Raw genomic sequence first — 16,632 nt, forward strand, 5'->3', positions numbered from 1 at the left:
TAGAAAAAAAACTTAGCATTTTTATTAGAATTGCATTAAAATTATACACTAACCTAAGAATTGAAATCTTTAAAATATTGAGTCAACCTACCCAATAATAAGAAATGTTTTCCATTTGTTTAAATCTTTTATACCCTTTCGTCTTTCAGAAGTGTTTCAAAGTTTTCCTCTTAATAGTTTATACATTTCCTGTTACGCTTACTCTCAGCTATATTATCTTTTCTTGTTGCTACTGTAATAGGGTTTTCAAAAAACTTTTCTAACTGATTATTGGTTGTGATATAGACATTATTTTTATTTTTAATAGGTCACTCTGACGCTAAGACTGGAATGTGGCACAATCACAGCTCATTGCAGCCTGGAACTCCTGGGCTCAAGCAATCCTCCCACCTTAGTCTCTCGAGTAGCTAGGATTACAGGGAGATCACCATACCAGGCTAAGATTATTAATTTTCATATATTAATTGCATATCCCCTAATATACTGAATTCATTTGTTGCCTTGAGTTAATTTCATCAATAATTCTCTGAATGAGATAGTTGGGGCTTTTTTTGGCCAGGGCTGGGTAGTTTTATATATATTTTTTAATTCTTATGCTTCTGATTGCTTTCTCTTATCTAAATTCATTGGCTAATATCTCCAACTGAATATTAAATATTAGTAGAGATAATAAAAACCTTGCGTTTCATGGGAATGTTTCTTGTTTCCCATTACGTAGGCATGGTATATGTACATATGCATGCAAATATACATATGTGTACACCCATATACTTATGTATATACATATATGTATACATTTATTATATATAACGGTAGTACACATCAATTTCTATTTTCTTGAGTGTTTTCATTTGAAGTAAGCAATGAAATTTGTCAAAGTCTGTTTCAGTATCTGTGGATGATTTTTCACTTTAGATTTATTAATACAGTGACTATATTAATGAATTGCTAAATATAAACTATTTTTGCAATCCTGGAATAAAACCCTACTGGTCATGAGGTATTTTTCTTAATACCTCTTAATGTGAAATTGAATTGTTTGATAATAATGTATTTAGAATTTTTTGGCCAGGTGCAGTGCTCATGTCTATAATCCTGGCAGTCTAGGAGGCCAAGGTAGGTGGATTTCTTCAGCTTAGGAGTTTGAGACAAGCCTGAGCAAGAATGAGACCTTGTGTCTACTAAAAAATAGAAAAAACTAGCCAGGCATTGTAGTGGGTAACTGTAGCCTCAGCTACTAGGGAGGCTGAGGCAAGAAGACCATCTGAGCCTAGGAGTTTGAGGTTGCTGTGAGCTATGATAACGCAATGGCACCCTACTCAGGGTGACAGAGTGAGACTCTATCTAAAAAAAAAAAGAAAAGAAAAGAAAGAAAAAAGATAAAGAATTTTTTGCATTAATATTCATATTAATGATCTTTAATTTTATTGTTTTGTGCCAGGTGTGGTGGCTCATGTCTGTAATCCTAGCACTCTGGAGGCCGCAGCAGGTAGACTGCTTAAGCTCAGGAGTCTGAGACCAGCCTGAGTAAGAGTGAGACCCCACCTCTAAAAATAGCCAGGCCTTCTGGTAGGAGCCTATAGTCCCAGCTACTTGGGAGGCTAAGGCAAGAGAATTGCTTGAGCCTAAGAGTTTAAAGTTGCTGTGAGCTATGATGCCATAGCACACAACCCCAGGGCAACTGAGACTCTGTCTCAAAAAAAAAAAAAAAAAAAAACAGAAAAAATTTATTGTTTTGTGCTAACTTTTTAAAACTTAAATTTTGTTTTAATAAATTAATTGCAATACTTATCATTCTACTACCTTTTTTAAGATTAGAGAATACTGCTCTATTCTGAAAGTTTTAAAAATTGGAAATGTTCTATGCTCTGGAAGAATTTGAACACCAAGGAGATTATCTACTTTTTAAAGATTTGATAAAGCCTCCCCTGTGAAACTATCTGGGCCTGGTGCTTGCTTTATTGTGGATGAAGTTCTTATATAATATTCTCAGTCAGATGTGACCTGTAATCCCAGCAGTTTGAAAGGCCAAGGCAGGAGTTCAAGACCAGCTTCAGTGAGCTAACAATGTCTGATCTCCACAAAAAACTAAAATCATCTGGGTATGATGGCATGCACCTACAGTCCAAACAACTTGGGAGACTATGACAGAAGGATTATCTGAGCCCAGGAGTTCGAGGGTGAGGTGAGCTATGATTGCACCACTGCACTCCAGCATGGGCAGCAGAGCGAGATCCTGTCTGAAAACAAAGGAACAAAAAAATTTTAATTAATAAAAATTAAATAAAATTTAAAATTCAATTCCTGAGTTATATATTTAAAATGCTCAAGAGAGGGCGGCGCCTGTGGCTCAGTCGGTAGGGCGCCAGCCCCATATACCGAGGGTGACGGGTTCAAACCCGGCCCCGGCCAATCTGCAACCAAAAAATGGCCAGGCGTTGCGGCGGGCGCCTGTAGTCCCAGCTACTCGGGAGGCTGAGGCAAGAGAATCGCTTAAGCCCAGGAGTTGGAGGTTGCTGTGAGCTGTGTGAGGCCACGGCACTCTACCGAGGGCCATAAAGTGAGACTCTGTCTCTACAAAAAAAAACCAAAAAAAAACAAAAAAATAAAATGCTCAAGAGAACCACATGCAGCTAATGGCTACTGTTGGATGATACAGGTATAAAATACAGGGTGGCCATAAAGTTCATGTACAATTTAAAACAGTGTGCAATTTAAAATTGCAAATGAACTTTATGGTCAGTTTGCAAATATCTTTAACTTTGATATAATTTTCTTGCCACAGTTGGGAAAGAACCCATTTCATTCTCTCTTTATTCCCAGGTGTTTGGGGCAGGTAACTGCTGGGGGATGGGGGAAATGAACACATGTATCTCTGGATTCTTCTTATCTCTCCACAAATCTTCCAAGCCCTTCTTGCTTTTAAGTTTTTTTCCTTAGCAATCTACACCTAGATACATATACAAAACTAAATTAATCCTTACTATAAAAAATCCTGTAATAATATATAGCCATTATATCTTAATCAGTTTACTTAGTCTGACTTTCAAGACTCCTGCAAATATACTTTCCTTCTTATTCTAGCTAGGTAATCTATTAGCATTGAAGGAACCCTTGTCAGGGAAACACCAGCTGTGATTTATCTTTTGGGACCCAGGTGGCAAAAGTGGGGCAGCTGTGGCTTGTCCCTAAGAGTGTAAGAAATCTTGAATTCTCAGATTTTGTCACTTATAAGGTTAGGTCATGACCATGCCATCTGCTTTGAAATAAACTAGAAAACCTATACCAAGGGGAGAGAACTTTTGCTATTCATAAGTCTCCATGTTAAATTCAAAAGCTAGAAGTCCTTTAAGTTATCTGAAATTCAGGCAGAGATTTGAGGCAAGGGGCAAGAACAGGGTAGTTTTATTGTAGTTTAGAATAGGAATTGAGGCAATACCATGATAATATAGACCCATAGTCAGAAAGGCATTAAGCCTAAGCTAGAGGACATTCAAGGCACCTCACATCTGGTAGAATCATCTCCACGCTGCCTGCTATCCTCATTGGTTATACAAGCTCACTGCCCCAGAAACCATGTAGTCACTATCAACATATGTATCTTTGTCCTAAGTACTTGATTCTATCATGAAAAGAAACATAACCTAGTTTTGTAACCAAATAATTCATGAGAGTCATAAGCTCTCACATCTTACTATATGGGTTCTTGATATGTAAGAATGAGTAACTTGATTAAATGATTTCTAATGTATACATTAATAGGTGTCTAGTATTTTAAATACCAGTTCTCACATCATAAAGTTTAGGAGTAATCTACATTATGTTACCATAATCTACATTATATTATTTAAGAAAATAATTATGTTCCCTGGGCCCTTGATAAAAGGCCTGTGGCTCAAAGGAGTAGGATGCCGGCCCCATATGCCGGAGGTGGTGGGTTCAAACCCAGCCCTGACCAAAAAAAGTGTGAAAAAAAAAAAAGTAAACTTAAAAATGTAACTTTATTATAACTAGCAGAGTTAATTCAGTCAAAATTTATAATAGTAAAATTGGTGACATTTTATATGACAGATATCTAGAGGAAAAATGTGTGAAGACTCACATTAACTGCTGCTATACAAACACATCTTTACTTGGGAAGATGTAGTAACTTAAAATATAACCACCAAATTATGACCCTTCAAAAAAAACAATAAATGCAAATCTCTGGGATTCAGGCTCAAAGGACATCTCATGAGTTACTGGTTCTCAGTTGGATCTGATAATCTAGGTGAAATAAAAATTACTTCTTTAATTGAATCTACTGAATCTCAAACAAAAATGCCAATCTGTCATCTTTTCTTTAAACCTCAAACTCTTCTGTTCTACTGTAGCTTTCTAATTATATGGGCTTAGCATACCTGATTTTTATATAAGGTCTCCTTCAAGCTTGTAAGAGCATGAATACGAACGTCTACATTTTCATGCTGAATTGCCTTCATAGATAGCTGAAGAGTTGTTTGAAGATCAGTACTCTCAGAGGTCTCCTACATGAAGGGCACAGAAAAATATACCTTATTAATTGACTATTTTAATAACCATTTCCAAAGGCCTGAATTCCCTATATAATTATCATTGTTAAACTATACTCTAAAAAAATTAGTTTTAAGAAATAATAAAATTTCCTTATACAGTATATGTTATTTTTAGTGATTCTCTAGGAAAAGGATTTCATTCTAAAATCTTCAGGCCTGGAGAAAAATTTTATTCTAAATAAATAGAAATTTTCTTATTTAAAATAAATGCTTCTTGAGTAAAAGTACAGGCTTTCCTTAATTTACAGAGAGCTACTTAGTCTTCTTGAACCAGGTCTATGGATTATATAATAATTTACTCCTTTCTTTTATTACCTAAGATCAAGTATCCCACTTTCTGCCCCAAAGTGCTATAAAATCACCATTAATAACTTCATAATTTCAGAGAGGTTACAATTAACCTATAGTTCAAGTACTGGAACTATATATTATTCTCCTTCTAAAGCTCAGGAATCAACTCAGATCTGACATTTCTATACCAGGGTTTGTAGCACAACAAAACTAGAATCATCCCACAGCTTTTCTTTCTTCCTTCAGGGCATTTAGCTACAGCAGCTTCTTCTGGGGACTGCAAGTCAGGACACATTGACCTGTGTAATAAAGGCACAAAACTGCACAATTCTTTGCACTCTGTTCTACTTAATGCTATTATATCTTTAATCTAAATGGTAAAACTTCCCTCCAAAAGTTAAAATTCATGGTAGCATTGTCTACTTACAAGGAATTAACTATAGGAATAGAACTGTATTATACCTAGATCTGATTCTAAAGTCACTTTTGCTTTAGGGGTAGTGAAGCTTTCTTCATTAATTGTGAGGAATTTAGGTGAGGGTTTCTTTCATCTTCGCTGTATTAAATAGAACATGGTTAATTATTATTGACAGAGATGAAGTTAAGGTTGGGTTTAGTGTAAGAGAATAAAATTATTTAGCAGTTATTTACAAACATTTACAAGTTCTGGATTTCGAGGCTAAGGTTTACATAATGAGAACATTAGTATTCTTATTTATAAACTTAGCATAGTTTTTAAGATAATATATAGTTTTTTTTTTGAGACAGAGTCTCAAGCTGTCGCCCCAGGTAGAGTACCATGGCATCACAGCTCACAGCAACCTGCAAATTCCTGGGCTCAAGTGATTCTCCTGCCTCCACCTCCCAAGTAGCTGGGACTACAGGTGCCCGCCACAATGCCAGCTATTTTTTGGTTGCAGCCATCATTGTTGTTTGGTGGGCCTGGGCTGGATTTGAACCCACCAGCTCAGGTGTATGTGGCTGGCACCTTAGCTGCTTGAGCCACAGGTGCCGAGCCAAGCAATTTGCTTGCCTCAGCCTCCCAAGTAGCTGGGACCACGGGTGCCCACCTGGCTATTTTTCAGTTGGATTTGTCATTGTTGCTTAGCAGGCCCAAGCCAGGATGGAACCTGACACCCTAGGTGCATGTGGCCCACACCCTTGCTGACTGAGCTATAGGCACAGCCGATAATACATAGTTTTAAGAACTATGTATTACCCCTATAGAACTGATTCAAAGCAGGAAGCTTTGAATTATACAGTAATATAATTTTGTATTAATGATCTCCTAAACCATAAATAAAAAATTAAACACCTTTCTGGGCGGCGCTTGTGGCTCAGTTGGTAAGGCGCCGGCCCCATATACCGAGGGTGGCGGGTTCAAACCCGGCCCCGGCCGAAATGCAACCAAAAAATAGCTGGGCGTTGTGGCGGGCGCCTGTAGTCCCAGCTACTCAGGAGGCTGAGGCAAGAGAATCGCTTAAGCCTAGGAGTTGGAGGTTGCTGTGAGCTGTGTGAGGCCACAGCACTCTACCAAGGGCCATAAAGTGAGACTCTGTCTCTACAAAAAAAAAAAAATAATTAAATACCTTTCTGTATTCCTGGAGAACAGCTTTTATCTTTTTTAATTCTGGATGATCAGGTAAAAAATATATTTCATGAAGAAAATCTTGCACAGCATCCCTAATAGTTGGAATAAAAAGAATTATTTGCCAAGAATATGGATACTAAAAAAAAGTAAAGTAAAAGTTGAAACTGAGCCTGACTTAACTCATACTTAAAAGTACAAGTTGACTACTGACATGCACAGAGTTCTTCCCAACCATGTCTAAGATGCTCAGCTAAATTTCACATTGTATATCAAACCAGTACACTGTATCCCATAAATGCATCAATGTACACAGTTATGATTTAATAAAGAAAAAAAAACAGTGGCAAATAACCAAAGCTAAGAAAATCACCCTGTAATGATCTCTTACCTTGGTGGCCTTCAATAAACCATTCTTCTCAGTATACACATCCATACACAGGCTGACCATAAAGTTCGTGTGCAATTTAGTTTGTCTATTTTAAACTGCACACAAACTTTATGGCCATCCTGTATATAGTCCCTTTCTCTTCAATCTGAGCTGTGTGACTTGTTTTAGAAAAACAGACTGTGGCAGAGGAGCTGCTGTGCTAACTTGGGGCCTATGTATTAAAAAGGCCGGAAGCTTCCAGTTTTATGCTCTGAAAAGCACTGAGTCACTGTGTAAAACATTTGACCTTAAACATAAACAGGCCATGTAGAGAGAAAGATAGAAGCTCTGAGAACACATGACAGACAGCCTAGTCCACCTGCCAGCTAAATATGGCTAAACCAGTGACCACTGGCAAGACCAACAGAACTCACCAGTTGAGTCCAGCCTAGATCTCAAAATTATGAACAGATAAAAATGCTCATTGTTTTAAGACAGTAGGTTTTAGAGTGATTTGGAATATAGCGATAACCAAAGCCTACTCCAATATGCAATCCTCATAAAGAATTATAGCAAAGGATATATATAAATAATCCTTTTAGAGGCTATAATTTTTAATTTGTGTCCAATATGATAAATAATGTTTCTGGGTCCAAATAAGAGTGTTTCTAAATTCTAGTTTTCAGTAACTCATGAAACAAATATGTGTTAAATAACTACTGTATGCTATTATGTGCCAAACACTGACTACACACTAGGGATGGAACAATAAACAAAGCCAGAATAATTCCTTCATTCTGCAATTACAGTCTTCAGTTTTGCACTGAAGTGAAAAAGGATTTTTGTCATGATAGAAAAACGTTAGAGAAATGATTCTTCTGTAACAAATAGCAAAAAGGTATTTGGAAAGTTATCTAAATCAGAGATTTTATTTTTCCATCATGTACAAAATATCAAAAGTAAATATATTTTAATTAAATTAAAACACATTAACCTTTCCTTCTTTTGTGCTTACTCTTTGATAGGACAGTTACTAAAACTAATTAAAGAGATTAGCAACAGCATGTGGATGAGTAGTTAAATAAACCATACTTAAATCTTAACCTTCCAGAAACAAAGGAACTATAACCTCTGACAGTAAGTAAAATAATAGAAAAAATGTCAAAATATATAGAAAGACCTCTCAGGTTAAAAAGCAGCCTGAGTCTGGGTGGTGCCTGTGGCTCAGTGAGTAGGGCGCCGGCCCCATATACCGAGGGTGGCAGGTTCAAACCCGGCCCTGGCCAAACTGCAACAAAAAATAGCCGGGGGTTGTGGCGAGCGTCTGTAGTCCCAGCTACTCAGGAGGCTGAGGGAAGAGAATCGCCTAAGTCCAAGAGCTGGAGGTTGCTGTGAGCTGTGATGCCACAGCACCCTACCGAGGATGACAAAGTGAGACTCTGTCTCTTAAAAAAAAAAAAAGGTAGCCTGAGTCAAAAATACAAACGGAAAGGAGTAATGCATGTTCTGTCTACAGCAAGTCCATATTGGCTATCGCTCACTCCTTGTTTTGGAAAATCATGTGGAAATATGTTAAGAAAAAAGATGTGGACAGAGTTTGGAAAGCCTCAAAGGTCAAGCGAAGCAACCTTTATCAACTAGGAAATGCAGAACCACAGAATGTCTCTGTATGCTGGAACGATACAGATTAAAGAGACGATTTTAAAAGACTGTTCTAGCAATAGCATGAAGAAACATGATAAAAACTTGAAGAGTGGCTAGCTCAAAGGTCAATGCAATGAAGTTTAAAAGGGATTCACCTTAGGTAGCTGCAGAAAGTGGGTGATCATCCTGCCTATCCTTTCTCCTGCTATTCATCTGACTGCCTTAATTTGAAAGAAATCTTCACTCTTTCACAATTAATAAAAAGTTTTTAATTACTAACCTATTGTTTAATGAGTTTAAAAAATAATTATAATGGAAATAAAATAATGCCACAAATGAAACAGAATCAATATATAATATGGATTATATGCCAATTGCTTTTGTTTACTGATAAACTCTGAAATTTTAAAAAGTGAATAGTTCTACATTACCAACAGTAATCCAACACATTGATATATAAAAATTCAATTAAAAAGTTACAACTTTTATTACCAGCTTCTGTTACAATACCTGTTTTCAATTATGAGGTAGTGAAAGATAGCTGCAGTTTCTTTAGGCTGGATGTGTATAAGGGGTAACAATGCTACTATTACATGACTGAGAAGGGAGCCTAGATAAGCGTGATCCAGGCAACGAACAAAGCAGTCCCAAGCTCTATGTGAAAAAACAAATAAAAATTAGATCCTATTATTTTTATTATTTGTAAGTGCCATCAATTAGTTACTAGTTGAAGAACCAATACATAAACAATAGATAAAAAGGCAGCTTTAAAACTGGAATAAAGATCAGTACTATAAATTCAAATAAAGTGATTTACAAATTACATTAAGTCAAAAAACGCAAGACCCTATTTCTACCAAAATTTTTTTAAACCCCCAAATTAGCCAGGCATGATGGTGTATGCCTATAGTCCTAAGTACTCAGGAAGTTGATGCAAGGCAATTACATGAGCTCAGGAGTTGAAGGCTGCAGTGAGCTATGATTGTACAAGACTCTGTCTCAAAAAAAAAAAGAGCTATAGGAAAAAAAGTGTTTTAGAGCCAAAAATGGAAAAAAAAAGTGTGTGTATATTTTGTTTATACTTTTAAAAACAGAATATATAACTATTAACAAAAATGAGTGCCTATCAGAAATGCAACTTGTTACATAAATTTGATTTTGGGACTATACAAGTGTTTTATACGATTTTTAAATTAGAGAAAAAAAGCAATCCTAAAAATTTTTTAAAAACTAAAACAACTAGCAACTTGGTGGCATATACACACAGAAGAAAATAATGACTTCATGTTACTTTAAAGACACATATTCTGACTATACAGAGATCTCTAACAGGATACATTTCAAGGACAAAAAGAACAACCCAGGAGTTTAAACTGCACTCAACTGAAATTGTCATTTTTACATTACTATACCTACAGACAGAAAGAAAAATTAAGTACATGTTATTATAAGTCATTAGGAACAAAGATATAGAGCATAACTGAAGTATAAAACCAAAGACATAAGTCAAAACTATGTACACTTTAATTTAAATTGAAAATAAAAACTCATTTCTTTTTCCTCTTATAAAATCATACAAATTTTCCAGTATCTCTATTCACTTAAGACTTAGAAGCAACGATAACTCAGTAGCACCAAGTAGGCCTAAAGAGTGCCTAAACTGGGAATTAATCTGTGCTTAAAAGAATGAGAGCCAGGGCTCCTTGAGGAAATTGCTGATTCTGGATCAGGGTAGGAAATGTATAAGACGAGCCTAGGACATTTCCTCCTACCAGAAAGCAGAGAATCTATAAAAGATTACTGGGGTCATGTCAAAAGTCACAGACACCAACTTAAAGGGGTTTCTATTGGCTTTAGATGGAACACTTTCCAGCAATAAAAGAAAAAAATAGTGATTTAAATGGTTAAAATTCACCCAATTTTTAAAAAGCTGTGTGATCGAAATGATACAAAAAAGGGAGAAAAATTTTACCAGAGGTTGGTGGGGCACAAATCTACATTCTGCAAATTGGCAACTGAATGGCAAGGTTGAAGTTATTTATCTTGCCTATCCTATATGAACTTGCTTTTCCTGTATAAACTATGTTTCAGGGTAGCTAAAAATGTTTTTCTTCTTCTTTTTTAGAGAGCTAGTCTCACTATGTTCCCAGACTTGCTTCAAGCCCCATGACTCAAGCCATCCTCCCACTTCAGCCTTCCAAGTAGCTGGGACTAGATGCATGCATCACCACATCTGGCTGGCCAATAAACAAGGAAGTTTATTTTGTTTTAAAAAAAATTCCATCAGGGCGGCGCCTGTGGCTCAAAGGAGTAGGGTGTGCCGGCCCCATATGCTGGAGGTGGCAGGTTCAAACCCAATCCCAGCCAAAAACTGCAAAAAAAAAAAAAAAAAAAAATTCCATCAATAGATACGAAAGGAATAACGAAATTAGAAAAAGACTATTTTTTCACATGGAATGAAATAATGGATTTAGGACAATGTTCATTAATTAATGTTAAAGCCCTTGAATGAAAGATTAATGGGAACTTCATAATACAGGGATTTGTGTTGACAAAATCTAAACCTACTGATTAGTCTTACCATAATTAAAAGTAGACGACCAGATATTATGTGGCTCATGTTGTGACACAACAGAAGCACAAAGCCTCACCTATGAAGAATTTTAAATAACAAACTGAAACTAAATCTATCAAGCATCTATACAGCCACCAGTTTATATAGAAAAACAGGAAAGAGAAAAAAGATAGAGGGGTAAGTTAAATCAGCTATTAGCCAAATATTATATCCCCAAATCTTAACAACCTAAAATAAATAAAATGTGTAAAGAGCAGATTTAAGGTGGGGGGAGGCTGTTTAGAAGAAATACTTAGGAGACCGAACAACCCTTTAAGTTTGTAGATTTGTGATATATCAATTTTGTTTAAGTCTGATTCAAACAAACCAACATCTTTGAGAAAACCATCTTTGAGACAACCAAAGGAAATATGAATGTGGGCTGAGCTTTAGATGATATTAGATGTTAAGTATATTAATTCATGATTTTTTTTTGGTTTTATTATTATTATTTTTTTTTTTTTGAGACAGAGTCTCACTATGTCATCCTTAGTAGAGTGCTGTAGCGTCACAGCTCACAACAACCTCAAACTCTTGGGCTTAAGCGATTCTCTTGCCTCAGCCTTCCAAGTAGCTGGGACTACAGGTGCCTGCCACATCGCCCAGCTATTTTTTGTTGCAATTGTCACTGTTCTGTAGCTGGTCTGGGCCAGGTCAGCCTTGGTGGCTAGCTCAGTAACCACTGTGCTACGGGTGCCAAGCCCTTTTTGGTTTTATTTTTGAGACAGAGTCTCACTCTATAACCCTGGGCAGAGTGCCGTGGTGTCATTAGGTCATAGTAACCTCAAACTCTTGGCCTCAAGTGATCCTCTTACCTCAACCTTATTATCTGAAACTATAGGTACCCGCCATGATGCCCAGCTAGTTTTTCAATGTTTAGTAGAGAAGAGGTCTCCATCTTGGTCAGGCTAGTCTCCAACCTGAGCTCAAGCAATCTACCACCTCGGCCTTCCAGAGTGCTAGGATTATAGGTGTGAGCCGCTGCACCTGGCCTTCATGATGGTTATTTTTTTTTAATGCCCTTATCCATTAGATATATCTTAAGTATTTACATGTACAACAATATGATTCTGGGATTTTCTTTAAAATAGTCCAACTAACAATAAAAAAGGTAAGATGAATAAATGAAATAAGACTAGCAATGTTGATAACTTCCAAGGTTGGGAAATAGGTTATGTAGAGGTTCATTAATAATTCTCTTATTTCTGCAGTAAAATGATTTTTTTTTTTTAAATCTAAAAAAAATTTTTTTTTGAGACAGAGCCTCAAGCTGTCACCCTGGGTAGAGGGCCATGCATCACAGCTCACAGCAACCTCCAACTCCTGGGCTCTAGCAAGTCTCCTGTCTCCGCCAATGATGGTTGCAGCCATCATTGTTGTTTGGCAGGCCCAGGCTGGATTCGAACCCACCAGCTCAGGTGTATGTGGCTGGCACCTTAGCTGCTTGAGCCACAAGCGCTGAGCCAGTAAAATGATTTTAAAGGTAAATATATTCTCTTTTCAATACAAATAGAACTAGGGTGGCGTCTGTGGCTCAGTCGATAAGGCGCCGGCCCCATATACCAAGGGTGGTGGGTTCAAACCCGGCCCTGGCTGAACTGCAACCAAAAAATAGCTGGGCGTTGTGGCGGGCGCCTGTAGTTCCAGCTACTTGGGAGGCTGAGGCAAGAGAATCGCTTAAGCCCAGGAGTTGGAGGTTGCTGTGAGCTGTGTGATGCCATGGCACTCTACCGAGGGCCATAAAGTGAGACTCTGTCTCTACAAAAAAAAAAATACAAATAGAACTACTCTAATTATTTAAAATTTGAACTCAATTTGCCTCAAAGAGATAAAAAGTCAAGTTAGTGTTACTAGGAAATGCAAAAAACTTAATGAATTCAGGCTGTCATTTACCTGCAACACAATTCAGGAAAGTCATCCTTGAATCGAAGGCCAGTTCTTAGGGTGGTCATCATCTTCACTCTCACAGAACTGACATGTTTGGGTCCCATTAACTTCATCAAGGACATCAAACTGTTCAAGGCCTAGAAAGTTAAGTAGTGCTTTTTAAAAAAGCCTAAAAACAAGTTGCCAGAAGCAAATAAGCACTAAGGACAGGTGCTTCTCATAGGGTGTCATCTATTCTCAAACAACACTAAAGGTCTAATAAAGGCTGGCCAGTTCATTTGCCCAACTTTTTATGTGGAAATTATGAAGTTTAAAAATACAAGTTGAGTTCTGATTGTTTCTTTTCCCTTGAAGGTGATTTGATATTTTGGTCAAGTTGTCATCCAGAACAGTAAATTCTGAAATTTACTAAAGATACAATGCATACTGTATGATTTTATTCAGATCTACCCCAAACTCCTACATAGCACATATATAAACCAAACTGAATTAAAATCATTTGAATTTGAAAGCCTTGTAAAAATTTTTGAAGTAAATGGATTATCTCACAGTGATCTACAGTTAAACAAGTGCATACCAACAGGGGGAGGTGTCAGGGACTGACCTCACTGGGGTTGTTTTTGGTGTGGGTTTAATACAGAGTTGTGATTTCACCTTTTTGTTATTAGATCCTAATGCACCCATCACTAACACTTTTCAAACATCAGCACTCTTGGATCAATGATTCTTTTTTTTTTTTTTTTGTAGAGACAGAGTCTCACTGTACCGCCCTTGGTAGAGTGCCGTGGCGTCACACGGCTCACAGCAACCTCTAACTCTTGGGCTTACGCGATTCTCTTGCCTCAGTATCCCGAGTAGCTGGGACTACAGGCGCCCGCCACAACGCCCGGCTATTTTTTTGTTGCAGTTTTTGGCCGGGGCTGGGTTTGAACCCGCCACCCTCGGCATATGGGGCCAGGGCCCTACTCACTGAGCCACAGGCGGTACCCGGATCAATGATTCTTGACACTTAAAAAAAAAAATAGTTCTTGACACTTATCGTGCAGTCTCTTTTACAGAAAAAGCTGATGTTCTATTTTTTTCTAAGTGTTCTTCATAGTGAAGTTAGTAAGCAGTGTATTTGTATTTGGTGAAGATTAGGTATGCATGACTGAAAATACAGAATATCTAAAAATTCCATAAATCCATTTGTGTCAAGGAATGACTTACCTTTTATTCCCTGTGATACAGACATAAATATGGCAAAGAGGCAATATAATTTGTCAGTAGCTGAGATAGAAGAAGCACTGATCACATCATATTTTGAAGGAAATGATGACATTTTCACTAATTCAGATAGTTAACAAGAAAATTCGCAGAGTTGGAATGTGAAATTATTTGCTCTGAGGCAAAGAGTAAAGAGGAAGAAGATGATGACAATGGAGAAAAAATGCAAAATCTGGAGCCCAAGAGAAGAAGACCATGCCTAGTTGTAAAAATAGAGCAACCTACAGCTGCTCTAAAAATAGAGCAGACAACACCATCAGTAATGATATGGAATTCATAGCCAATAAAGGATTAGGGGAGATAACAATTGGCTAATATTATAAGGATTCAACCAAGAGCAGAACCCAAAACTCCACTGGATGCTTTCCAACTACTTACTGATAATGAAATTGTGGATGTAATTATCAAGTTTACAAACCAGAAACTACATCTAGTCAAAGAGTTATGCAAGGGAATCTGGTGATTTCATGAAAGAAACAATACTAGGATTAACTGGAATTTCTTCTGAATTGTGGTATGTACTGGCAAAATAAAGACAATATCTAAGATCTTTACAGTGAGAAAAATTTTCCAGTTTACTGTGCTATGTTTTCAGAACACAGAATGTGACTCCTACTGAAATGTCCATGTTTCAATGATACTACAACACATGAAGCTTATAGACAGCCTTGTAACATTTATTCCAGTTCAAGAGCTTTGGAATATGGTTATAAATAAGCTCTCACTTTGCTACAATCCTCACGAGTCTGTCACTATTAATGAGGAACTGGTATCTTCCCATGGACATTGTCCATTCAGACTTTACATACCAACTAAACCTAGGAAGTCTGGAATTGCAGTGAATCTTCTATGTGATTCTTCTGCAGATTACTGATTTACAGCAGAGCCATATGTAGGGAAACCAGAGACCCTTCTGAGGAATTACAATAGTGGCTCTAAGATTATAAAAAGTCTGGTAAAGAACTGTCATTTGGATCAGTCTGGAAGAAATATTACCATGGACAGGAAGTTTACCTCTATTACTCAAGCTTTTGATTTCCTTCTAAAGAATATAACCACAGTTGGTGCTGTTCACAGTGATAAAAGGGATTTGCTTCTAAAACTCTAGCCAGCATTGATGAAAAACTCTCTATCTGGTACAATGAGATTTACTTTCTCTCCCTATGTGACATTAGTAAGTTGTGCTCCTGAGACAGGAAAGGCAATTACAGTTCTTTCCACACAGCACGAGGATATGAAAGTGGGGGATAACAAGCCTGAAGTAATCCACTTTTATAATACTATTAAAGCAAGTGCTGACACACTTGATAAGTGCATGAGAATATATTCCCGTAGCAGAGGAACTTGGCACTCACTGGCCCCTGGCAATTTTCTTCAATATCACCACAGCATACAATTTGTATGTGATTTTTCAGGAAACAAATAGCCACCAATTGTAACTTCACTTGAAGAAATAACTGGGAAGAAAACACTTTTTTTTTTTTTTGGTACAGACAGAGTCTCACTGTACTGCCCTTGGTAGAGTGCCATGGTCACATGGCTCACAGCAACCTCTAACTCTTGGGCTTACGTGATTCTCTTGCCTCAGCCTCCCGAGCAGCTGGAACTACAGGTGCCCGCCACAACGCCCGGCTATTTTTATTTTTTGTTACAGTTTGGCCAGGGCTGGGTTTGAACCCGCCACCCTCAGCATATGGGGCCGGCGCCCTACTCACTGAGCCACAGGCGCCGCCCAAGAAAACACTTTTTGAAAGATTTGGAGTGGATTGGTGGGATTACACCAGCGGCTCATCTTACAAGGGTATATGTGAAACTTGGTAAATGTGGAATATAAGTGTCTTGGCATAGTAACTGAGAAAATGCCAGGAAGGCTATGTTAACCAGTGTGATGAAAGTATGTCAAACGGTCTGTGAAGCTAGTGAATGATACCCCATGAGCATATCAATGTACACAGCTATGATTTAATAAAAAAAAAAAAAGATTTGGCACAATAGCTCTGTGAGGAAACCAGAAGAAGGTGTGACCAAAATGTGCACTGTTTTCCACAAAAAATATTCAATGGTAATGCATTTTTATGGAAACAAGAGCAATCAAGGACAAGGAGCAGTGACAAGAGAAATGGTTCATACTGAACCAAAAGAATAGTTACAAGACAAGCAGTGAAAAGCTTTTCAAAAACAGATCACTGTTACCTTTGTCCCTGTGGGAGAGACTGGAAATATATGAAGGCATGAGTGAATGCAGCAAATACATCTGTCCCAGCCACATATCAAAAGAATATAGGGCCAGGTGCAGTGACTCATATCTACAATCCTAGCTCTCTGGGAGGCCGAGGTAGGTGGACTGCTTGAGCTCAAGAGTTCGAGACCAGCCTGAGCAAGAGCAAAACCCTGTCTC

The 16,632-nt window shown here is 37.5% G+C and overlaps 1 protein-coding gene across 4 annotated transcripts in view; it reads right to left on the reverse strand.

The window, feature by feature from the left end:
* The window catches only part of ATR (ATR serine/threonine kinase), a 158,750-nt gene that overhangs the window by 96,633 nt on the left and 45,485 nt on the right, over positions 1–16,632 (reverse strand). For all 4 annotated transcript variants that reach the window (XM_053598573.1, XM_053598574.1, XM_053598575.1 and 1 more), the window contains 4 exons: positions 12,975–13,105; positions 8,978–9,121; positions 6,455–6,548; positions 4,401–4,526 (listed from right to left, as the gene is read on the reverse strand). In XM_053598573.1, the coding sequence (XP_053454548.1) occupies positions 4,401–4,526; positions 6,455–6,548; positions 8,978–9,121; positions 12,975–13,105 (495 nt within the window). The remainder of the gene's footprint in view (positions 1–4,400; positions 4,527–6,454; positions 6,549–8,977; positions 9,122–12,974; positions 13,106–16,632) is intronic.

Source organism: Nycticebus coucang, chromosome 8 (assembly GCF_027406575.1).
Source record: "Nycticebus coucang isolate mNycCou1 chromosome 8, mNycCou1.pri, whole genome shotgun sequence".
In the NCBI taxonomy this organism is placed as follows: Eukaryota; Metazoa; Chordata; class Mammalia; order Primates; family Lorisidae; genus Nycticebus; species Nycticebus coucang.